The 26,226-nt window shown below is 47.9% G+C and overlaps 1 protein-coding gene across 1 annotated transcript; it reads right to left on the minus strand.

Annotated features, from left to right (window-relative positions):
- Nucleotides 1-5,387: 5,387 nt before the first annotated feature.
- Nucleotides 5,388-6,951, minus strand: LOC142568607 (uncharacterized). The gene has a single exon (XM_075678488.1). It carries the CDS (start codon nt 6,825-6,827, stop codon nt 5,388-5,390), a length of 1,440 nt encoding a protein of 479 aa, XP_075534603.1. The 5' UTR covers nt 6,828-6,951.
- Between the last annotated feature and the right edge of the window lie 19,275 nt (nt 6,952-26,226).

Below are 26,226 nucleotides of genomic sequence, written 5' to 3' on the forward strand. Positions count from 1 at the left end.
AAATACTTGCTGGTACGCTTCCTAGTTCTTTTCCTCCACTGTGAATCAATGTTTTTCCTGTACAGATACCTGGATACTCTCCCAGCCCATTTACGTTCTTCCATATTCCGCAGCCGTTCTTCATACTCAATTTTATTGCGAGCTTCCCTCACTTCAAAACTAGTCGAGCCCGTATCACCCAACACAGCTTCATTTGTAGTCTTCCCGTGAGCGCCCAATGCGAGGCGACCCACTGACCTTTGGTTCCCGTCGAGGCCTGATTGTACCCCTGATTTAAAGCAAACAACCGCATTTCCAAAAGTAAGTCCTGGAACCATTACCCCTTTCCACATACCTCGGAAGACCTCGTACGTATTGTATCCCCCATAGCGCTCTGTGCTTCATTATGGCTGCATTTCTCTTCCCCTTGACTGTTATGGTTTTTTCCTGTGTTTCCATATATCATTGCCTTCGTTTATCTATATACCAAGGTATTTATATTCTGTTACCCGAGGTATTTCTTGGCCCTGTATCTCCACTGTCTGTTCACTGTTTTCATTGAATACCATAACACCTGATTTTCTAACACTAAATTTCAAACCTAAATTGTTGCCTTCCTGTACACAGATAATTGCCAGACGTTGCAAATCACTTTGCTTGTTAGCGAGCAACACAATGTTGTCCGCATAAAATAAACCTGGGAGTTGCTGCTCTATTACTGTACCTGCCTGTTTGTATGAGAGATTAAACCCGATATTATTTCCTTCTAGCGCCCTCTCCATCCTCACCATGTACATCATAAACAGCAGCGGGGATAAAGGGCACCCCTGCCTGAGTCCCTTGTTAATATGAACTTTCTCCGCGCTCCTCATCCCTTCCCATTCAACGCAAACGGTATTTTCTAGGTAAATCTCTCTCAAAAGCTGTAGGCAATCGTTACCTAAGCCTTCCCCTTCCAGAATATCCCACAAAATGTTGCGGTCTACGTTGTCGTATGCTCCTGTAATGTCCAAAAAGGTCACGTACAACGGTCTGCTTTCTGCTTTTGATATTTGAATACACTGCGTAAGAACGAACAAGTTATCATCCAAACGCCTACCTATTCTAAAGCCATTCTGAAGCTCTCCCAAAATGCCATTATTCTCTGCCCATGCTTGAAGCTTTAATTTGATTGCCTGCATTGCTAGCCAGTATATCACCGATGTAATTGTCAACGGTCTATACTAGTGAATTCTGTCTTTCTCCCCCTTACCTTTATAAATTAAATTCATTCTACTTTGTCGCCAACTGTCTGGTATTCGTCTATCTTTTAAAGCTTTTTCCACTGCTTTCACCAGAGCTCCCTTACTTTTTGGTCCCAGTTCATTTATCAGCCTAACGGGAACCTTGTCTAGCCCTGTGGCTGTGCGCTTAGGAATTTTCTCTTCCGCTTTCTTCCAGTCTAAATTTGTCAGCACCAGCTCCTTTTTCACTTGGATCTCTTTTATGCTCTTTTTTTCTTCAAATACAACCTCGTCCTTGCTTTGGAAAGATTCGGCTGTTACTTTTTGGATGTAATTTATTGCCGCGCTTCTCCTTCCAGTCTGTTTTCATCTTCGTCAAGGATATGTTGTTGTATTGTTGTTGACTTCCTGCCTATTAAATTTATGCGATTCCAAAATATTCTAGGTGCGGCCTTCTTTTTCTCACGTATTTCTGACAACCAACGTTCACTTTCACCTTTTAATTTTGCTTGCACCAGCATTTGAACCATAGACTTTTTCTCCCGGTATATTTCCCATTTACTGGTTACTTCATCCTGTGGCAACTGCGCCTTCTTTGCCTGCCTGTGCTCTCGAGAGGCTTTCTGTCGTTCAGCGATCGCTTCTCGTATCTCCTTGTTCCACCAGCTTTTCGGTTTCTTTTTTTCCTTTCCAACGAACATGTTTCTCTTTCCGTATTTCTGTCGTTATTACACTTAGAAGCTCACCATATTCCCACTCCTTACTTGGCCACTTGCCAACTTCTTCCTCAACTCTAGCGACTATATTTGCTATTTGTTCAGCGTTCAAATTTGGACTGGCCATTGTGCTTTCCTTGCTCTCTTTCCCAACTACATATCCCATTTTCAAAATGAGAGAACGGAGCGCTGTCAGCGCTCTGTGGAAAGGCGCGGGCGGCGTTCTGGTAACTCGGCGCGACGAGAGAGGGCGCGCGCGACTAGTGCCCCCTAGTGCTCCTGTATATGCTCCCGCAGGGAGCAGAGTTGCGCATAGGTGCGCCGTCGTGATCCAGCTCTGCAGCGAAGCCACTCCTCGCGCGCGCAGGAGCCAAATGCCGGGCGGTGTTCCGCCTTTTTCTCTAATGGTCGCGAGCTACAAGCGCCAATTGTTCGCAGGGGCTTAGCAAAGGGCACTTCTTAATACAGGCTACGCTCGAACGAGTCATTTGTGCAGTCGGAGGGGGTGGGCTTCCAACCAACCGAAACTTTGTATGTACCTATGTAAACACGCATATACAAACACACGCATGAACGTACAAATAGGGGGTCGGACCGCCTCTGATTCCCAAAAATAAAATACTCCCGTGGCTCGAACAGCGCCAAAGTTCGCTCGCAAAGGCGCAGTACGTTGCCACAAAAGGCGGTGCAGTGATTTTCAGCAAGCATATGAAGTTGTCTTATCATTGTCAGAAAGCAAGAAATGTTTTATAAAGTGTTTAAAACTTCACACACGTAAGGTGGACACTTAGCGCATTTTGGCTGCCGAAACCAGCCGATTAATTACCGTCGTCAAGAGAGCTATCGTGCCTGCAGTTATGTCAGTGACTGTTAACAGAGCGTCATTTATCACTAACCATCGTTCACAACAGCTGCACGTTTTCGATACATGCGGTGCAGACACAGATTTAAGCGCGTTTCAGATGTTCACATGCGCACATTTTAAGCAAAACTTACTTTTACGATTCATTCATACCGCAGACTAATCAGCTATATAGTAGCAGCAAATCTGCAAGTAGAAAAAGATTCAAGATGCAAGAGCTTCTAGATCAAATTTATTTCATACAAGGGAATGCATGAACGGCAGCAGGCCAAGTGTGCTGGTTCTTGGAACCTTGGGGGCAGAATTCAAAGAAACTGGAAAGGCAACAAGCTATTAAGAGTAACAACAGGTTATTTTTATTGCACTAATCACATCAAGATGGCAAACTTGCAGAGTAATTATTCACACAGTGCAGACTGTAATCTGACAACACATTTTTCTTGATCTCTTACCACTCAGAGAAAAAGCCAGTAGTTGAAGACACTGTATCAAATCAATGAAATCACTGAAGCAGGCTTTGGCCAAAAAGCCAGGTTACAAAGCTTTGTGACCTATCGCATCAGAGGCAAGGAAATTTTACGTCATTGAACAGTGCATTCACTCCACTCCCGCCCACAGGAAACAGCATTCACCAAAGCGCAACGTAGATTTCTAGCGTGTTTAATTGAACAAGTTTTTGTTCCACTGGCTGATACATGGTGCTCGCAAGCTAGCACACATACAATTGCAGCTTAGCTTATATGGCAGCAATTAGTTAACAAAATGAATAAGCCTATATGCACTTGAAGACAATAAATTGACTAGAATCAATTTTACTGTTCTCAAAACTTCACACGGAGAAGGAATATATTACAATTATCACAGCTAGAGAGCTAAACATGCATACGCCAACTTAGCACCCGTTTTGTCCTTGTTCCCTTGTGTGCTTTCTGCAAAGATGTCCTAGCTCTTCAGAAATTGCAGTTGACGAGAGAGGTACAATATTTCAATTTTAAACTCTGAAGGGTGCCTTCAAAGTCAACAAGCCCAGACTTGTTAGCAACAACACTCTTACTATAGTATCAGTGTGCCTCCAGCTAGTTTGCTTGGCTGAAGCATTTACTCCTATGGCTGAATTCCGTGCGGTTTGTGCAGTGTGGTGCGCTGCACCCCGTCATACTTGAATACAAGTGCCAGTACGATGTGTTCCGTATCACTTCACCAAGGTCCTTGACTTCACATCGTCGAATACCGTACCTGAAACCCGCAACTGCTCCTCTCAACGCACGATCAACGGTCCGCTGATTGCAATGGCGATGGCACTGACGGAAACGACGAGTTTGCATGAGTCGGCGATGCGCCCGTAAAGTTGGCTTCACAGCGGCGCGGATCATTTGACGTCATTTTTCGCGCTCGGCCAATAGCGGTGCGAGCGGCGCCGGAAAAGGTATGCGCAACTCTGCTCCCTGCGGGAGCATATACAGGAACACTAGTGCCCCCTAGAGTTACTGTATATGCTACCTGCGGTAGCACATACAGTAACTCTAGTGCCCCCTAGGGTGCCTCGATGCGCGCGCGCGCTCCGCTGAGGGTGAAGACAACTGCGTCGTCTGCTACGGCGGCTGCCATGGTTTTGCCATGCCTACTTCAGAGGCGCGGGGCGTGCGCCAACAGGCTTTTTGCCCTTGCCGCTGCAAAAGCGCGCTTGTCTTCGCGACCAAAAGAAAATACAACTGCGTTTCACGCCTTTTCTAATGAAGTGTCAACAGAACAGGCTTGTAAGGGGCAACTGTCCAAATATTTTAAGATTAGGACGGTCGTTTCTCCTAGCACACGGCGACTCGGGTGCTAGATTGGAAAGAGTTCATAGAGCGCACTAGGAACCTAACTGCAGGATTAAAATAAATTAATAACAGCAATATCATAAGCAGGTAGATTGCATTCAATTACTCAATTGTGTAACTAATTAAGAACGCTCCAGTTGCCTTATTCACATTTATTGTCAACCTAGAATGACGGTTTTTTTGTAGAAGAAAAAAGATTAATGTGCTTTACGTACCTTGTCCTAAGAAATAAAAGCCAGCGCATTCGCCACACGTACACGAACCGAATATCGCAGTACCTGAGCCGCGCATGCATGCATTGTGCACTGAAAACCCCAAATATCTCCAGGCATTTTTATACGCGTGTAGTCGGCCTTTCGAACTTGGCGGGACCACTGTATATTGGTCAAATGATGAGGAAAGTTATTAGTCGCAGTGAAAATACATCCGTTTATACTCGAATGGAATCGAAATTTTGAGGTCATTAATAGGTCAAACTAATGAGAGTCGACTGCATTAGTATATTCAACGCGCACTTAAGACAGTGTTTTAAAGACAAAATAACAATCTATTGCCGCGATCAGAGGTTAGTTGAAAACAAACAATCATTAATATTGTTTAAAACCATGAAAGTTGTTTATTTGCCCCGAAAAAAAATATTTCAGGGTACTTTGAAGGCATGTTTGCACAGATTAACCTTGTCTTCAGAACCTGGAGTCAGTGCAATTTAGGACACTTATTAGGTGTAAAAATAGGAACTCTGCTAATGCTAGCAGCAGGAGTGTACTTCAGCGTGGATAGAAGCTTAGGTTAAATTAACTCCCGCACACGTCTTGCTTGCGTGACCATTGAGACGAGCTTTCTGAAGGTGTCGGAGGAAGATGCGCAGTCTCAATCTTGCGTACCTGTCGGTCAGCGTTTTCCGTATTTCTTCATCATGGCTTGCGCACAGCTTCAAGCGCGGTCGGTATGCTTGCTTGCAGCAGACCTTTCCAAGGTATGCTGTAAGTGAGCGGACAGGTGACTTCATTGTCACTAGTTTGCCTGTGCACCATGAGTTTATCCCTACAAAGTGCTCCTCGTAGATTTTGAGCATGTGCATCACATCATCACTGGGATAAATTAGATTGTCACCTTCTGACACATATTCCTTCAGAGCAGTCAGAGAGGCATGTTCGTCACTAGCACATCCCAGTAGGGCATCCTTGCATTGCTGGCAGCTGACAGACGGCAAGATTCCTTTCAAAATGAAGCCTCCTATGTAGTGTAGAATGCTGCACTCTGTTGTGGACAGTTCTTCAATGAACAGAATTTCTGAGTCGTTTATCTCATCAGCTTCCACTTCTGTCCTTTCTTTCTTTGCCTGGGAGAGAAGGTCTACCAGATATTCGCGGTCATCGAGATCGTAGCTCGTCGTCCGTGGGGTAAATAAAAACTGGCTCACGCTCACAAGCCTCAGAGCGCATTTCATATCATACGCACTGGGCACAGGTTTTCTTAGTCGAACCACCGAAAAGAGGTTCTCCAGACAATCCTGTAAGAGTCTGCTGGTAAGAAAAAAATCGTACCCCTCATTTCCCAGCAACACTTCTTGGAGGTGGATGACAACGGTTGTTGCAATGAGAAGGCCAGCTTGGCATGGTTTCCACAGTGATGTGGACCCCATTTTCGTACTTCTAATGGTCTCCACTGCCGTGTGCAACGTGCCTAGGGCGGCATAATACTTGGCCATACTCCTGCGACTTAAGGCCATTGTTGGGTTGCGAGACGACATTAGAGAATACCATTTGAAAATGAGCTCCAAAAACCATGCAGTGGTTTCCGCTTCTTCTTCAATTACAGATGCTCTTATTAAAAACCGAATAGCAGCTGGTGCTTCGCGGAAAAACTGAATGGCAACACCAACTTTCATTTTCGTGAAATGGCCACTGCTAGTGTGCACCTCGCATAGGTTGGGCGCTACCTTGAGCTCGTGCTCTGCGTCATAGTCGAGCACAGCCCGAACATGCTCGAGTTTGACCTCCGATGATGGCAGGTTGTTCTCCTTTACAGTGGCGTCACTCAACGTAAAAACTGATGAACTTAGTAACTGTCCTCTGAGATTTTTGAGAACGTGTGCAGGGTCAGCCGTGAAAAACAGTTGCTTTCCATCCAAACATGGGTGTGGTATAGAGCACACAGTTGAGGAGTTCCTGTGGCTTGAAAAGCCAAAGTCTCGCCACATCGCTCGATTTGACGCACCCATATCAGATGTCACAACACGAACTCTGAGGGACACCTGGCTGCATAATTGAACAAGCTCAAGGACATAGTGCTTGAGCACAGAGCCCTCTACGTGATGTCCGGTGAATTCATAAGCGATCACCTGTTTCCACCTCTGATTTAAACCGCCTAGCATGAACACTAAAGCGTGATTGGCAGGCTCGTCAGGCTTTGGCGGTAGCGTCTTTCCTCCAAGGAGCGCATCTTCAGCACGGTCCAACTCATATCCACTTGAAATCTCCATTTCATCCAAAAAAAGGATGCAATCTTTCTCCACCTCCTCCATGGCCATTGCCTTGCACCGCATGACGTCAATCACCTCGTGAAGTATCCCCGGAAAGAACTTGAAACCTTCGAGCCTGCGAGTCAGTGTCCTGTTTGAGGGAAGGGGATATCCCAGCTTTCTGAGCGTTTCATATCCAGTTGTCCCGCAAGCGAACTTAATTTGAAGGCCTTGCTTGACCGTTTCAGGCGTCCAGGAATTGCCCCGGTTGTTGCTCCTAGACAGAGCACGGAGTTGATCTTCATTCAGGAACTTGACATTTTTTGAAAAATTTTTGATTTCGCTTTCAAGCCTCTGAACTTTATTTTTGAGGCCCTTAATACTGTTTCTGGCGGCAGCATGATGGTCCTGAAGGTCTGTGTATTTCCTCGTGATGTCCGCTAGCTGCTTCTTCAGCTCTGCAGAACACGAGGAAGCAGTCTGGGTCCCACCAGGTTCGCCGGCTTGCTCTCTCCTGTCTGCATCCTGAACCTGCTGTGGACACTCAGCAATGACATTGCTGACCTGGAACGAGTCCATTTCGGATGTATCTTCCTGAAGCGGAGGTCTGAATTGAGACTGCTCCGTGGTCTCAGAGAGCGTTATTCCTTCACATGACGAGCTGCTTGCTTCCACGGGGGTCGCATCTGATTTACCATTTGAGAGCGAGATCTCTGAAGCCGCTCTCTCCTTCGGTGCTTTTCGCTCCTTAGGTAAAATTGCAATTTAAAAAATATGCACTTTAAGATCGGTTTATTCGACCTGGCGAGCTAGTACATTCTTTTCTACAACAAGCAAGATGGGACCAAGGATCACATCTTTTCTACAGTGTACTCTTGAGAACGCACATAAACTGGAGCAAGCATGTTAATGTTGTACGCTAACGTGCACGAACCCGACATTTCCAGAAGGTTAAAAATGTTTTTTTTATTTAATGCTATCCACAAGCATGTTCCCGAGACGGCTTGTAAGCAATGCAGGTAACAATAGCTATATAATACTTATCCGGACTTTAGAAATAACAACTTACGTTTGAATGAAAAAAGAGTTGGAACTGCATTCGGCTTCAGCTTTTTCCATCCATCTGAACGATGCTGTTCAAAGCTGCTTGGTTCAAAGTGAGCCTGCAAATGAATGTGTAAGGTTGAGGCACATTAGCATTTTTGTTTCACTGTAGATGATATAGACAAAACCAAGTATATCATATAACTGGTATCTCCAAAACTGTGTAGTATAACCAAGTGTGTCATAAATGAAACTTTGTTTTACACTTGCTTGACGGAGAGCATCCGTAGAGCACCCAGAGCGAGATTTTATTTACAGACCCCAAGTATAGATAATTAATATAGCAACGTGCGAACAAAAATTCCAGTCATCATGAATATGTGCTCGCAGCAAACAATGCAGGTCATAGAGACGAGGGGGTGCATGTGCTCAAGGACAGGGTGCGAAATAAGTGATAGCAGGTACCAAGAAAAGCCTATGCAGAATGCACTGAAAAAGTGAAGCTTTATTTTCGCATGCATTACTAATCGAACAAATTCACTTTTTCTCAGCTGTTATAAAATTTTTAGGACAGTACCACTAATTTTATTTGTAAGAAGCACATGAGCACAATTATGCCATGTGTACTATAAGCGGCTTTCCGCGCATCTTATACCGAGCAATGAAATCAATTAGGTGGCATCAGTGATGTGAGCTGCAGTCGGTACACTGTTACGGCTGTCGCTAAACGTTTTAATGCGAGGGCAGCTCTCGCATTCCTTGGCTCGTTGTGCGAAAAGCCCGCCGTTGCCGTGGCAGCAGCACCTCCCCCCCCCGTATTTAACCCGGGGGGCGGGGGGGGGGGTTATGACGAGTGTATTGTCACCGCGGGGGTGACAATGCACAAGTTTAAACCTGTCGGCGTGGTGAAGGAATGTAGAAGAACTTCTTGCTGGGCGAGTTGGTGCATAGCTTTCTTGGGATCGAGCATAGCTTTCTTGGGAAGGAAGGAGCGAGCAGACAGCGGAATATTTCTGCAGCTACCGAGTGCATTAAAAGGAAAATCCCGCGGTCAACATCAGCTGGCCTTCAGTTTTCGGAGAGCGAGGTTGCGGTGCTATGCCGTCTTCACCGTCTGAGGTTCAATCACTCGCGTCCACATCACCACTCGAGACAGCAAAGCGTGGCCGTAGGCGGCAGGGCATTGTGAGAACTCCGCAAATAAAACCCAGCTGAGAGATCGCAATATGACCGATTTGTCGTCTCGCTTTGTTGCGACCTCATAATAAGCAACTTTCGGAGCCTCGCAAAAATTACATAGCCGCACTACACATTGCAGTAGCATTTCGCCGCAGCCCTACACTCAGCAACAAGTAACGCTCTCGCCTTTACACAACATAATGATTGCTTAGGAGCCCACATAATCGAAAAAGACTGCACTTTTCCTTTATTTTACTATGAAGGGGAATTGTGTGCGCCATTGTGAAGAGATTTCATGTTCATTGTTTCAAGTTAAAATGCAGTCAGTGAGTCAGAAGAGCAGGCGCACCAAAAAAGGCCTCAAGCTTTTTTTCAGCGAGAAAGTCTCATTCGAAGGAAAATACTCGAACAACGCCTCCTTTTTTTTTCTTTTTTCAGTCTCTCTCGTCAAGAGAACGCGGGCATTTTTGTTTTCTTAAAAGGTGCGGAACTTTCCGGGCAGCGATACTCGTTCTGTGAGCAATCTAATTTGCTCCCAACATTTGCCACACAATCCCTGTGCACGAAGTTGCTAATCCTCAGCGGCACTTAATTTCAGAGCGATCATATTTACATGTCCCTGTTCAAACCTTCCACACGTTCTCTCAATAAAAAATTACCGACGATTACGTTACTTCCTAATGCGAAATTTGAGCGCAGCAAATAAGCTGTTTCACCTTTTCGATAGATTGAGGCAAAGAAATCGAGCAACACATGTATGCGCTATCACAGAATTTTTTTTTATTTTTCACACGTATTCCTTTAACAAAGACTCCACTAACAGTTCTTGACAGTCATGAAGGAAGCTTTGTGGTCGGAGAAATAGACTGATATATGTTCGACTTGGTACACCAATGCTTGATTCTCAAAGACGAGATCTATACAAGTGCCTCGCGAGGTTGTCACAGCCGTGGGACGCGTTACGAGCGAGAGGAACGGGATGTTCTCCCGCATAAGTGTTAGGAAATTGCTGTTTGTCTTTATGTCAAGCCGCCACCGATCTGGCTCTCTGATTGCCACCGCACAGGGCGAACGGCAGCGGCAATTTCGGCTCGGGCGGTGCACATATACAGATCCGCCGCCACCGATCTGGCTCTCTGATTGCCACCGCACAGGGGTTGCATTGGAGGAGGAGCGAAGAAAGGAATGAAGTTCGAGCCGGCGCTTTGACAACCGGAGACTCGCAGGAAGAGGGGGGAGGGGGGCGGCGTGTACACCCAGCGGCAAACGATGGGGGCAGAAGCGCGCGCAGCAAGCGGACAACACGATAAAGGGAGGAGGGAAGAGATAGCAGCGACTGACTGATGCCGCTGACGCCGATAGTGAGTCAACCCCAGCTGCGGAGTTGGTTTCAGGGACAACGAATAACCGGCGCGTCGGCAACTGAAGAGCACCCTATCCGCCACACAAGAACAGGGGGGGGGACCCTTTCCTCCTCTTTCTGCATGGCGGCGACGGTGTTCTATGCAGTCACGTTATCTTGACTCTCTAGCGGCGTCAGCGGCATCCAGCGGTATCAGTCGGTCGCTGCTAGCGCTGGGGGGATGAAAGGGGGGCGGAGCTGGTTACGAGGCCGACGACGACGACGACGCGAAACCCAGGAACGGACGCCAAAGAGCTGCGCTCTAAAATGAATCGCGTACCTCAACGGCACGCACATGCGAATCCTTTGGCATACGAAGGAAAGTTTTACTCACGCTGCACATGCACGATGTGTTTGTCGGTTGCCACTTGTCGCGCTTGGTCTTTACTGTCCAAAGCAGCCTTCTCTTGGGGTCCCTCGGGAACTGAAACATTCTCCATCCCTTTCTGGAGTGGTTGGAGCACTGCGGCACACAACAACCCGGCATTTTTCGATGTGCGCCACCGGTCAGCACCAAGAGAAAAGGCGACAGAGCGAACGCACGTGTTACGGCCGCCGCGCCGCCGCGAGAAAGGGAATGAAAATGGCCGCAGGTGGACTGTCCCGGCCGAGGAGGCGGCACTCGCCCTCCCAAAGGGTGACCTCACCCTAGAGAGGGCGCGCGCGCATCGAGGCACCCTATTGCCCCCTAGAATTACTGTATATGCTATCACAGGTAGCAGAGTTGCGCGTCTGTTTTATCACACCGCTAGCGCTTCTATTGGCAGAGCGTCATCACGTGGTAGTCAAGCAACCGTGCATTGCGGAGAAGCAGATGCTCGGGCCAATTTTTGTATTTCCCGACGCCGCCGCTGCAGCGAACTGGATTGACACAAGTTATCGCCAGTCAAATTCAAAGCGAATCCGGCCGACCTTGGCGTTCGCTGTTCGCGTGCGGGCTAGCTGCGGAGAGCTAGCTATATAGCTATGTCAATGTAGCTATGTCAATCCTGTGAGAGGAAAACCTTCACTACACTCCCACAGAAGCTTACTTTTGGAATCCCTGCAGTGAAAAGGCACATAATGAAGTGGTTCTTGCAGGTGTGGCTGATATCCAGTGTGGCTGATATTCAGTGCCTGCTAGTAGGTGGGTACGTTTCTACAGCAAGTCTAATGGGGTACCAGTGTCGAAATACTAATGGTTGGTCATTGATTCACCAGTAATGTTTTAGACTGCCTACACATTGAGAACTTTGGCACATAAGCAGTTATCTCTAATGCAAAACCGAGTACCCATTATCAAGTGTTCAGTGCAGCGCCGGATTATGGGCCCAGTGCCGCGCGCTGGATGCTGGGCAGGCACGGCGTACTCAGAGGCACTGAGTACTGGTGCGAAAAATAACTTTAGCGCGTTAAATACGCGGTGCCTGGACACTGTATATATTTTGTTGGAATACAAAAAGCAACAGGGAGCGATTGGGTGCAATAGTAAAAAAAAGCTCCGACCAGGATTGGATCGTCGGACCTACAGGTTCCAAGCCCGGTACTTCACCACTGCGCCACGCACGCCGGAGAATATGAGTGGATAATATGCCATGTCAAGGAGCGAGAAGCAATTTTAATTTCAGAGATGTCTCGCTCAGCCATGGTAGATGCGCTATCGCCCTGCATATAAAATTCCCGCCTGTACCACAAAGAAAATTTTGCTGTCCGTATTCAGTAGCATGCTCGGAAGTGCCACAACATCTATTTTCACTTGCGACTGGCATTTTACCTTTGAAAAAAGTCCTAAATGAACCGCCGACCCGAGACGCTGTATGGGCTGTTACTACTGATTTGGATAGCTGTTTCTTGTTCTTCACGCGAAGGATATGCAACGTTTTCTTAGTTCAGTGATGCCTTTCAGTGGACACGTCTGCCTAGTCATATATCTTCGTCAGAGAAGCGCAGGCTAGTGCCGGGAGCCTTCCTCGACAGCACATATATACCTGTGTTTATGACGCGTCACATCGGCGCTCATCGCTACTTGTGCTGGCACTGTAAACATGAAAAATGGTTTATTTAAGAACACCGATGCGAAAGCTGAAGTATAGAGTGATTTATCCGTGTTAGACTTCTTGATTCCTGAGCCTAGGCGCGTCGAGAGCGTGCAGACGGACTCGGCGGATACGCTAGGCCGCAGCTTCGGTGGCGACCGGTCTCGGCGCCTTTTTCTTGACGATCTTATGCAGTCAGCTGTTTCGATGCGCTTTGTTTGCGATTAGGCGGACAAGCAGTCCAAAAGCGATGCAAAGCCACCACCGGTCGATCGACGATACGGTAGGCATGCCACCTGCAAAAACGGAGTGCGGCTTCGCCGCATAGATTTGGTTGCTTCCTAGGCAAGATGGCGGACCTACGCGCAACTCTGCTACCTGTGGTAGCATATACAGTAACTCTAGTGCCCCCTTCATAATTTGAAAGTAACGACACTCTTTGAACCACGACCTACTGTATAAAGAGCGACCTGCGCATCCCGTGGTCGCCTATGGCAGCGCGCGGCCGAAGAAATACTACGTGATCACTGAGTAGGGACCAAGCGTGCCGGTAGAGGCCGCCAGTGCTCACCCTCACAGCAACGCCCGAAACGCTCCGGCCCTGCCTTCAGGAGTACTGCGAAAACGGTAAAAATTCGTAGAGGAGCTGCAGTAAACTCGCCATTTCACGTTATAGACAGGGTACGGCTAGAAAAATGCGCGGCGGTACAAGTGATACATGCCCCATATATTTGGTATCTTCGCTGTGCAGTGCAATGAAACTACTTTGAAGGTGCGGCCGCGCGGCTGCTAGGATTGACATAGTGTAATCCTTTAGAGATTTTTCTCCCCTCATTGCCTGCTAAAATGTTGGTTAGTGCTGTGGTGCCAATAAGGTCTGGTGCGCACTTTCCGCGCTAGCCGAGGCCTGAGCGCGCCCGCACTTCATTCTCCCGTAGGTTTCGCTAGTCCCCAGCCAGACGCAATGAACGCTCTACGTACCGCTTTTCAGGGCCCACGCGTACCTTTGCTGCATTCGGCACGTTCACTGAAGTAATGTGCCGTTGAGAGCGCGGCAGAACGTGAGTAGGTTAATTGCAGTGCATGCCACAATCGTAAAAATGTGCTGTTATTGACGTATTTATTTACACGCCGCTTTACCAAATGATAGCGAAAGTCTATAGCTTGAAAAATTTCAAGGGCGCTTTGTTGTGCCATCACACAGACAGTCACTACACTTTAAGCACTTTTCTGGAGTTGGGCTTTTGAAGCGAAAAGCTTCACTACGCTAGTCAACACCGCGCTTCGCGCGAGCCGGCTATGTCGGGATTGGCTCCGTAAGCGTGTTTAGAGTCGACGCAGTTGGCCACTGCCGCGCCGCTTTAACCGCTTTACGCGCGCCATTTACGCCGCTTTACCAAATGATAACAAAAGTCTAGCTTGAAAAATTCCAAGGACGATTTGTTGTGCCATCACACAGACAATCAGTACACTTTAAGCACTTTTCTGGAGTTGGGCTTTTCAAGCGAAAAGCTTCGCTACGCTAGTCAATACCGCGCTTCGCGCGAGCCGGCGTATGTCGGAATTGGCTCCGTAAGCGTGTTCGGAGTCGACGCATGTGACCACTGCAGCGCGCTATGCGTCATCGTTTGACGTTCGCCGCAAGCGCGTGTTTATCGCGGAGGCCGACTATATAACCGTTTGCCAGTGAATAGGCGTGCGCATTCAACATGGAAGGAGAAGAGAGGGATACTACCGATACAGAGAGCTGTGTTTATGGCTGTACAGAAATCGCAAGACAATGTGCCCAACAATGATGAATAAAGAAGTTTAGTAATCATGCATAACTTATGGTATATATCATTGATAAGCAATTTGCATAACTACACAAGGCACACGTATAGCATAACCATAAGCTAAACCGTAAGCATACCCATAACTTAATTACACCATAAGCATATCCATAAGTTAAACCGTAAGCATATCCATAGGCTAAAGCATAACCATAAGCTAAACCGTAAGCATAACCATAGGCTAAATCCATAACCATAAGCTAAACCATAAGCATCACCGAAACTTTTCGCTTCGAGATATCCAGGCTTAACCTTAGCTAAGCCCCAGCCATTTTTTTTTCAGGATTGTTCAGGTTTCAAGCATTGGTTCCTAATATCGGTCACGGGGAACTCATAAAATGAAATTCCTCTTGATGCTCGGCCGCTCGACTTGCACAACGGCACGCAGCAGTAAACCATCGTGCTTGAAGTTGGCGCAAACGCGAAAGCCGGCGCCCACGGGGCTGAGAATCGCAGTGTCACTGAAATAGAATCTGGCAATCAAGATCTAGCAACACCAACAGATCACCAATTACTCAGCTAATCGACTGTTTCGCGCACGTGCGTTTGCGTCCTTCCGTGCTCTCGCTGAAATGCTTGCTGCCCGTGCGTGCGGCCGGCTACGGGGTGGGAGTACATGGGGGTGAGCACTAGCGCCACTGTTCGTGGCGGCGGTATGGAAAACTAAAAAAAGCCACACAAGCAAAAGCAAATCGGCGGCGCTGGCGCAGCGCCGCACGCGCAGGTCGCCCCTTATACTGTAGGTCGTGCTTTGAACTCTGCCGCCGCCGCGCGACCTCCTCGCCTCCTCCTCGCCCCTTGTGCGTTCCCCCCGCGGCAACCAATTTTGCCCCCGTTTTTCTGTACGCCGATTGGTCTCCCTGCCGTTGCCCTTGGAAACGCGCGGATCTTGAGTTTTGCTTGCGTTTTTCTTTTTCGTTCGCGCCATTTTCCTCCTGAGCACGGCTGGCTCGGCGCTTTAGCTCGGCGTAGCGAACGTTGTACTCCGTGTTTCCTGCTCTCTGTGCTGGCGCTATGCCGGGCTGTTGCGCATATAACTGCAGCAAGAAGCCTCAAGATGGTTATGCCGTTTTTATGATAGCACAAGGAAAGCGTGACGGCTTGCGCAGGAAGCAGTGGCTGCGTGACATTGGCCGAAAGAACTTTGTTCCGACAAAGAACAGTGTTGTTTGCGAGCTGAGGCGTCTTTCTTATAGCTCGTAGCAAAGCAACCCGTAATGCTGCATTTTTTTTCGTTCATCCGGCCTGCTCACCAGCGCTTTTGTTGCGGTTGTCCTCAGTATGCTTAATATTCCCCTCGCACATCGCTAACTGTTGTTATTCAGTCGGAAGTGCAGCATTATAGATTCTGCTTTGCGCCCTGAAAAAATTAGTGGTAGTTATACCCGTATATTGCAGGTGATAAGCGTTAGCTAGTCAACATGGAGGTTTTTTTTTTAGTTTTAAGCTGAAAGCGTTTAGATCTCTATGTTTCAAGGTCGCGTTGTAAACTGGAAGTATCACGTGACCCAAGGAAGGTCAGAGGTGACCCAAATCATGTCCACCCCTGTATAAGAGAATGATTACCCAAGTTAATTAATAGAGAGTTTTAGAATAGGGGCCCCAAACGTTTTGGGGCCCCAAAGAAATAGCGTCGTAGCCACTGCGCATGCGCGAGACGCAAACTGCGTTTGGGTTTTGCGTTGGGAACGCTATTTCACCGATTTAGCGGGAGCCCAAATAGCGGCCCCAAAAGCTTTGCGTCAGCAAACATGGCGGCACCCATCGAAGCCACGACTCTAACCTAGCACCAAACTGGGTTCGATTCGTGCTAACGCGTGAAGTTCGCAAGCTAGGAGAAGTGACTGCGGTTATCGCTTTCTCTCAACTAGCGTGTGTTATGAAGATTGATTCATTAGACGCCGCTGCTTCCGAATTCGATTGTGGATTTTATGGCTCGTAGGCCTAACACGGCTAAGCTTGGCTGGTAAAGGCACGTAAAGTTGGTTTGCTCGAAACTAAGCGCAACTAATTGTTTGCTGCTTACAGAATAACATCTAAATTGTAATTAAACGCGACTACACGAAAGTCATTATTACTATTCTTATCATAAAACGGTATATTTTATTTAATTATTTCGAATAGCTTTTCTTTGAGACGCCGTAGTGGCGCTGTCAGCGCAAGACGCTATCCGCAAACGCAAAACCCTATTCTAAAACTCTTCACTCCTGCGTGCCCCAACGATAACAGCCGCAAAGCTCTTTGGGGCCCCAAACTATTGGGGCCCCTATTCTAAAACTCTCTATTGAGTCATTACCCAAGAAACACAGAACCTCTTAAAAACTTCTTGAAATGGCTACAAACGGCTATAGACGTCTTGGTCTATGGTAAGACTGAAAATAGAATTTCTTCTAAACATAACCTCAGCACTTGGAATATGCTAGTATATATTCTATCTGCGGCAAAACCCACTACTGGTGTCACTAGAGTCTATTTTGGCAAACACATTCAGAATGTCTAACTCAAGAACTTTTCTAGATCTTTTTGTCTAAAAATGCATAAAATGCCAAACGACGTGTTAAAAGTGCGGTTACCGTCGGCGTTAGCGAATAAAAAACGCCACAGACAAATCGAACTCGTTGGAAGCAACACAAGTTAATTGGCTTTGATGTTAAATAATTTCACACCAGAACTTCAACAATCAAGGACGTGTTATTGTTTTCCATACAGGGCGCGCACACGACGCCTGGAAACCATTCTATGCTCGCGCAGCAGGTATACTGACAGCAGCAGAAGCGAAACGCCGGCGTTGCACAGCGGTGTCACAGAGCCACCGCGCTGCGATCACTTCGGCGGCACAATCCAAATTTATCAGACATCTCATTCCATGCTGGAAACACTGGGTGGCAGGAAGTTTGAAAAAACGGCCACTGCCGCCCGCAATAGAGTGTTTTAGTTGAGCGTCCTTACGGCACGCTCCGCTCCGAGCTGCGCCGCTAAGCCACAGCGGAGCGGCGAGCGATTTTCACGTTTTAGTTATGGTTATACGTTTAGCGCAGCGGAGCGGACCTTTCGTAGTTGCAGCGCCCCCTGGCTAAATTCAGGGTAATGCAAGAAAATAAAAACACTTTATGATCACTCTTATACAGTAAAACGTGTATGTGTATATATATAACTTATTTCTCCAAGAAGTATCTAGACGTGCGCTTGTAATGCGTTAGCGGTCCATTTTATCCAATGGAAAATAAAGCGCCGTCTTGGGGAACGCCACGTGTTAGCCAGCGCGCTTGCTTTCTGCATCCAATCCAATCCGTTCTGACGCCAACGCTAGCCAAAGTGCTGCGCGGCACTAGGGTGGCTAGAATGAGGAGGTGTGAAGACCGGCCTCCGGAAGCTGGCCCCAAAACGCGTTCCTGCCACGTGACGGCGCTGCCGGCCGGGGCGCCGTTTAGGGCGCCGTAGTTTCTCGGGGCGTCTGCATACCTCCGGGCGGGAAAATGATTTGGTAGCGCTTATTTTTTGCGTTTGAATGCGTTAAAACCTGACCAGACTTTTTTCTCTACATTTAGATGCTGAGAGAATTTAATGAAGTTTCGCTGCTCTCATTCCACATGGAAACAGCGAGCACCGACTACGCAGCCGACACAGCAACGGTTTTTGCGACTACCTCTTGCCGAGATTAGCGCGCTTATGCCTTACCGAAAATATAGTTCATAGGAGTTGCCGCGCAAGGCCAGCGCATTGGAATAACCTTGAATGTGTCGCCCGCACATAAGTCACATATTTGGGATTGTAACATGTTTTTAAATGGAGGAAGTTCATGCAATATATCAGCATTGTTTTGAAGAAATTCTAGAAAGTACAAAGCGCTTGCGACTTAATACATGTTTATTGAAAATAACACAGTTATTGCATAACATCACATTTTTACAAAACGCAGGGCTTATAACCTTCTTGGCTCTGTTGTGGATGACAGACTGATTTAAGCTTTTGAGGAAAAAGTGAATACGTGTTATACAATAAAACCTAGACACCGATCCTGTTAGATCAGCGGAATGCCTCCTGCAGCCAATCTGTGGCACATTGGCTGCTAGAAGCAAGAAATTCTTGACAACTTTTGCATGCAGTCACGTAGTGCTAAATGTACGAGTGAACCTGTCCTCGAGTGTCTGAATGAGGTTGTATAGAGATGCTGAGGGATACATAAGCGCCCCCCCCCCGCCCCGAGACGCGGTCCCGTATAACGACAACAGAAGTCGGTCGAGAATACAAAGCTTGGACCATCTGCCGAAAACCCACACTAAAACCAGCCTCTTCTAGAACACGGAAAAGGTACCTATGGCTAATGATGTCGAAAGCCTTCTCCTGATCGAAGGAGCAAAGAATACCGGGAAGTTTCCTGGTATTTCCTTCCAGGAGAAGGTCCCTCACTGCTAAACCGTGAAGCTAAGTAGAGCGCCCCTGGACACTACATGCCTGGTATGGACCCAAAACAGTGCTGAGCACGGGTGGGAGTCGCGTACACAGGCACTTTGCTATGAGCTTATAATCGCAGTTCAGAAGCGTGATTGGACGCCACCCTCTCAGATCGGAGCTCCTCGACTCGTCCTTACAAAGGACAGTGATTAGCCCCTCTCGTTGAGACGCGCTGACAAAGTCCCTTCACCGAGTAGCCTGTTCACCAGTGATGATAACGGCTTCACTAACAGTGTCCAAAATTTAACATAAAATTCGACTGTCAGACCATCGGATCCTGGACTGAGATTACGCTTCATAGACTTCAAGGCCGAAAATAGCTCGTCTTCATCTATGGTTGAGTCGCACACTTGTGGCGGCTCAGCTGGTGAATCAAACGGAAAGACAGCTGGAGAGGCAACTGGAGAGGCACACAAGGTCATGTAAAATGCCTCGCCAGTGCAAGAACTCCATCTAGTGAGTCGACTATGCTACCATCACTTGGATCTATTAGGGAAAAGAGTTGTGTTCTTCCTTGAAAGTTGCTTAAGTAGGACGTTTCTGCTGCACCACGCTTCCATTTCCCACAGCTCTGCTCAGGCTGTGGCCCTCAAGCCGTCCCAGCGTCGCTGCAGGAGAATCCGAAGTTCCTTTCGGAGTGAGGACAGAGCCGAAGCAACACCAGGCCCGCCGGACAGTGGCCTCGAGAGCAGGAGGATCGCGTCGGAGACGATTTTAATCTCCCACGCTCCTCGTGCGCTCGAAGCTTGCCCCAAGACCTGAAGCACTCACGCACTCTGACCTTCACGTCATCCCATTCTGTGCCACTTAGATTCGCTGTGTTGTGAAGCGATCGAAATTTAGGAAAGGCGAGAAAAATACAGCTGCACTATACCGACCAAGAGAGTTACTTTGCACTGCACCGTGGCCTACGAAACTGACAAGCTCACGGCGCCCCCGCGCTAGCCACGCTACCCGCGCCCCCGACGGAAGCGCCAAATTTTACCCAAGTGGGAGGAACGCGTAGCGGGGCCTCCCTAGGCAATGGCGGCGGCGCCGCGGTCTTCACACTTCCCAGTTCTAGCCACCCTAGCGGCACTAGGGTGGCTAGAATGGGGAGGTGTGAACACCGGCCTCCGGAAGCTGGCCCCAAAACGCGTTCCTGCCGCGTGACGGCGCTGCCGGCCGGTGCGCCGTGGGCGCCGTTTAGGGTGCCGTAGTTTCTCGCGGCGTCTGCATACCTCCGGGCGGGAAAATGATTTGGTAGCGCTTAGTTTTAGCGTTTGAATGCGTTAGAATCCGACCAGACTTTTTTCTCTACATTGTAGATGCTGAGAGAATTTAATGTTTCGCTGCTCTCATTCCACATGGAAACAGCGAGCACCGACTACGCAGCGGACACAGCAACGGTTTTTGCGACCACCTCTTGCCGAGATTAGCGCGCCTATGCCTCGCCGAAAGTATAGTTCATAGGAACCGCCGCGCAAGGCCAGCGCATTGGAATAACCTTGAATGTGTCGCCCGCACATAAGTCACATATTTGGGATTGTAACATTAAATGGAAGAAGTTCATGCAATATATCAGCATTGTGGTGAAGAAATTCTAGAAAGTGCTTACGACTTAATACATGTTTATTGGAAATAACACAATAATTGCATATCACATTTTTACAAAACACAAGGCTTAACCTTCTTGGCTTTGTTGTGGATGACACACTGATTTTTAAAAAGTGAATACGTGTTATACAATAAAACCTATAGACACCGATCATGTTAGATCAGCGGAATGCTTCCTGCAGCAAATATGTGCCACATTGGCTGCTTGAAGCAATAAATTCTTGACAACTTTTGCGTGCAGTCGCGTAGTGCTAAATGCCCGAGTAAACCTGTCCTCGAGTGTCTAAATGAGGTTGTATAGACAGACTAAGGGATACTGAAGCCCCTCCCCAGACTGAAATGCATAAGCTTGCATACTTCATTATAATGATGAACTGCGGAGGAGTGCGGTGATCATTGGCTCCACTGGACTGTCTCACAATACCAAATGAACGCTCCAGGCAATCCTGACTGAGGCGGGAAGTCATCAAGAACCTGAACTCAACCTTCTCAGTTAGATGTATACGTCAAGAGGTCCTCAGTGGAATGTATGGTCACACGCAGACCTTCTGATGTGCCCTTGCTTAAGAAGCCGAGCCCTTTAGCATGGGCCTCCCACTGATCCAGAAACGTCAGCATGCTGTTAAGTGCAGTTTCTTGAGCACTGCCACGTCTGAAACAACACGAAAAGCATTTACCACCGGCACACGAAATTGAGCACAGTTGCTGTGTGCATACCTCAAAGCTTCAGCTAGAAACCGTGATGTCATGGCTTCAATTGTTTGAGCCATCACGTCAATGAACACCCTTGTTGGCTCCAGATTTGAGTACTGTTGCTCAATTTTTTCTTTGTGTAAGTTCATGGCGTGCACAACTGCACTGTTGATAATATTGAAGGCCAGATTTACCCGCATCTTTTCAAATCCATAGGGTATATGTGTGAATATGTCAACTTGGGTGCAACTTTCAATGTCAAGGCACTGCTGTCGGCCTTCCATGTCGTTGCAACATGTTCACAGGGTGTCAGGGGATAGCGACAGCAGTTCACACCACCTACTTTGAAGAAAAGCTTAGGAAACGCGAGAAAAACGCAGCTGCACTACACCGACCACGAGAGTTACGTTGTACTGCACCGTGGCCTACGAGACTAGGGAGATTTAGAATAGGGGCCCCAATAGTTTGGGGCCCCAAAGAGCTTTGCGGGTGTTAGCGTTGGGGGACGTAGGAGTGAAGAGCTTTAGAATATGGTTTGACGTTTGCGGATAGCGTCTTGCGCTGACAGCGCCACTACGGCGTCAAAGAAAAACTATTAGAAATAATTAAATAAAATATACCATTTTATGACGGAAATAATAATTTTTACTTGCGTGTATTCGCGTTTAAATACGATTTAGAGGTTATTCTCTCTAAGCAGCAAACAATTAGTTGCGCTTAGTTTTGAGCAAACCAACTTTACTAGCCTTCACCATCCAAGCTTAGCCGTGTTAGGCCTACAAGCCATAAAATCCACAATTGAATTCAAAATCAGCGGCGTCTAATGAGTCAATCTTCATAACACACGCTAGTTGAGAGAAAGCGATAACCGCACTCGCTTCTCCTAGCTTGCGAACTTCACGCGTTACCGCGAATCGAACCCAGTTTTGTGCTAGGTTAGAGCCGTCGCTTCCATGGGTGCCGCCATGTTTGCCGACGCAAAGCTTTTGAGGCCGCTATTTGGGCTCCCGCTAAATCGGTGAAATGGCGTTCCCAACGCAAAACCCAAACTATGGTGTTCTAGAAGGGGGTAGTGGGCTCAGGAGCCGGAGCGCCCCATGCATTGCAGCGAGGCGGAGAGTGTGGACGGCACGCGGATTTCGGTGGCGGCGCTGTAGTCGCGTGGGCTGGCTCCCTCCGCTGCTTCGCCATAGAATAAAGTGCTTCGCGCGCTTGTTCATGCGGGCTTGATTCGCGACGTTGACTGTTTTTTGGTGTTTAAACCTACCGTTCGAGTCTGTTTCGCGCGCATTCAGCCGAACACGTGAGCAGTAGGAAGGTCGAAACGTCAACGGCAGCGACCCTGCTTCGCTCCTGGCTGTGAAACAGGATATAAGTGGAAAAAAGGAAAGCAGCCGTCGTTCACCGCGCCGAAAGATGAATAAACACGGCGAATTTGGGAACGCAACTTGCACCGCCAAAACAAAAAACTCGACGAAACGTGTGCGGTTTGTGTGCGAAACACACTAAAAGAGTAGGTGGATTTTTAAGCGATTCAACTGCAGATGGCCTAAGGGTAACAATATCTAGCGCATTATCACTGCTGGATTATCTTGTCAGCCAGGGATTTAGGTATGTTATGACATCCAGGTTAAGCCAGGATTCGCTGGAAAACTTTTTCGTATAGTCAGGCAATCCTAGCTTTAGCCGAGCGCATGCTTCGTAGTATTCCTGCTGAGCACAGAGAGTTGGTGGAGCAGAAGAGCGACGACCGTCTAATACATTACATGGCAGGGTATGTTGCTCGAAAGTTTCTGAAGTGTTATGACTGCATGTCTTGCAAGGCCTTTCTTATGGAAACCTCCAATACGGAAAGTAGAAACTCTGAGTTCACTGTGACATGCGACAAGGGAGGGTTGTTATATCCTCCGCTGGAGCTTTTCAGGGCAGTGAAGAAGTTGGAGGACATCTTCACTGTGTTCTTCAGCCGAGAGAAACTCTGCAGTGACAGCGTAGTGGATGTAATGTTGCTAGTGAAGGAGAACTTCGGCTATGCCTTAGGCTGCAGCCAGCACTAAGATGCGCTCACAACAGAGTTGACCAAGTTCTATGTGCTGACCAGGCTGCACTTCTATGTAAAATGGATCAACCAATCGCGACAGGAACGGCGTAAAAAGAAATTGCACGCGAAGATACGCCGTTCCTCATAGTGCCTGTCTCATAGCAGCATGCACTTTGAGAAAGGAGTAGCTGCCCATCTTTCGTCCCAATAAAGAGTTTGTGGCTACGACGAGTTCTCTTTATTTTGCTGTGTTACGAAATTTCGCTATCCCTGGTAACCACTACGACCGCATAATAGTGGCATCACCATAGGATTAACTCCCTAGCTTTCAGTGGATATATGCTTTCGTAAACAAAATCGCAGTTAAAGGAATAAAACCTCATCATATCTGGTTTCTGTTCCGAATGTGTTAGTACACGCGCCGCAATTGTTTGGCTCACTTGAACTTGTGAATGCAATTGGGTCCTGACGTGTACAAAAATTGTTAATGGCAAATGAATTAAGCAATTTACCCATTCACATATTTACCTCTTCTACGGTGTACGCGAGCTTTTAGTTTAGAAATCAGTCGCATCGTTGTGCGGCCGTTAGTCTGCACTCGTTGGGTCGGCTTTATTTTCGCGCAAGCTTGAAGAACGTCCGTCTTTCCACCTTTCTCTGCGCCTTGTCTTAATTTTAGAGGAAGTTTTCAGAAAACATGCTACGGAGCTGCGCGCTTTCTTTTTCGGCGTGACACCAAGCGCACGCGGCTTTCTCTGCGTTGAAAATGCTCAGTTTCGCGTTCCGTACAGCCCATGCTCTAGTGGCGCCATCTGGCGGCGTCGACGTGAGATGCCACACCCGCAGGCTCTCCCTGATCCCACTACCCCCTTCTAGTTCACTATAGTGGTATGCATGGGAATGCATATTGTGACTTCGGGTTGGCATCGTTCTCGGAGAGACAGGACACCTGGAAGACGCGCTTGGCAAGTACCGTTCCGTCTGTCGCAATGATTCATTTTCTACTAAAACAGCACGTGAAAAACTGTTTTTCAAAGTAGTTTAAAATTTCATTGCACTGCACAGCGAAGATACGAAATATCTGGGGCATGTATCGCATGTACCGACGTGGATTTTTCTAGCCGCACCCTGTCAATAATGTGAAATGCCGAGTTTACTGCAGCTCCTCTGCGAATTTTTACCGTCATCGCCGTACTCCTAAAGGCAGGGCCGGAGCGTTTCGGGCGTTGCTGTGAGGGTGAGCACTGGCGGCCTCTACCGGCACACTTGGTCCCTACTCAATGATCACGTGGTATCTCTTCGGCCCCGCGCTGCGGGAGGCGACCACGGGATGCGCAGGTCGCCCTTTATACAGTACGTCGTGCGCCGGCCGCGCTGCCATGCGGTGATGTGCGCATGCGCGCATGTGTTGCAAGCGACCACCGCAACGATCGCTAGCTACCGCCTCAAGTGGAAAGGAGAAAAAGGGGCAAGGTAAGGGCAGCAGGTTTTTGGCTCACGCGGCAGGCATCTTTTTAAAGGGGGCGTTGCCCCAACCCATAGAGTTTCCTACAAAAATTACTAGAGGGAATTCTGGCGCTGCAGTCGTTGTCCTACCATGGGAATGATGGGCAGTACATGGATTTGTCTGATCTTCGTGCTTGTGGATTCAGACGTTCTTGTGGCTTTGTATAGACCGTTTTTTCGTAGGCGCCGCCATATTGTGAACGCAGTGGCGCCGCCTATGAGCAGCGCCATACTATAGAGGACCTTCTAGCCTCTATAGCCATACTGGCTTGGGTGAAAGCGGTTTTTTGCATGGCAGGTATACGCTCGGTGGTAGGTTCTGGCGTTTGTTTTCGCGGTCGTGCGGTCTGTTTAGAATGACGCGCGTTTTCTACGTGGTAAACAGTTCTGTGAGACGTGCTGAAGTGGTTTAAGGCGTCATGACCGGAATTTCTGCTGGCGTTGAGGTGGACGGAACACGCAGCGCGACGTGCGCGCGCATATTTGAGCCTACAATCAGCCTCGGAGATCAATTGTGTATTTCTGAATGTTCCAATCACTAATGTGACCTTATTGCAGTATTATCCTCTATTCCTAAGCTGCGGTTTAGGAGTCATGAAACATACGCGACGATCGTAACAGCGTGGGTACCGTTCTGCTACGATAGGAGCTGTGATGCTATACATTGGCAAGCGTTCAAACTGTTCGCTGCAGGTTACATTGCGTGACTACTTGGTTCGATGGATGAGGTTTCCGCCCTTGAATAAAATAGTTTCAGCAAGTAATAGCAGCATACCGTACAGTCTGAATTAAGCTTGTCCAGCAAAGGGAGTGTTTACGAACTGCACGAGCGTCCTAAGCAGTGGTAGGTGCTGGATTGCATACATCTTTGTTCTATATACCGCATGGTCCCAGCATACGGCATCAGCGGTTACATATTTATAAACGTTGTGCGGCGAGACTATGCGAGGTAGTACTGCGGCGTTAGCCCGTCTTATCTTGCTTTTTCGAGAAAGTGGATGACAACCGAATTTTTTTTTTCGGTTGTGTTCGTACCGTTCTCTACGACGCACTCACACGTATTACGGAAATTTTGTCCTCAAAAGTAGGCATCGCATTCTTTTTATGCGATCCCTCTCATATATTATGGCTGTATGCAGGCCAAAAAGGCAATGCCGAAGCGCACAGCTTACATATGTATTGTGCTGGTCCACCAACCTGCAGTGATCGCTGTGTTGAGCAGCGCCATCAGCCTCATGCAGGAAGGCTATAGTGTAGACATATGGTAATTTGAAGCCTGCTAGACTTGAAATGCGCGAGAACGATGCCGGTGCATCACAAATATTTGATAGCGCCTGCCGCTTAGATGTTTCATGGTTGCCTAGCTAGGTTGGCCATGCACGAGCATGCGCTCTTA

The sequence above is a fragment of the Dermacentor variabilis genome, unplaced genomic scaffold, assembly GCF_050947875.1.
Source record: "Dermacentor variabilis isolate Ectoservices unplaced genomic scaffold, ASM5094787v1 scaffold_23, whole genome shotgun sequence".
Classification (NCBI taxonomy): Eukaryota; Metazoa; Arthropoda; class Arachnida; order Ixodida; family Ixodidae; genus Dermacentor; species Dermacentor variabilis.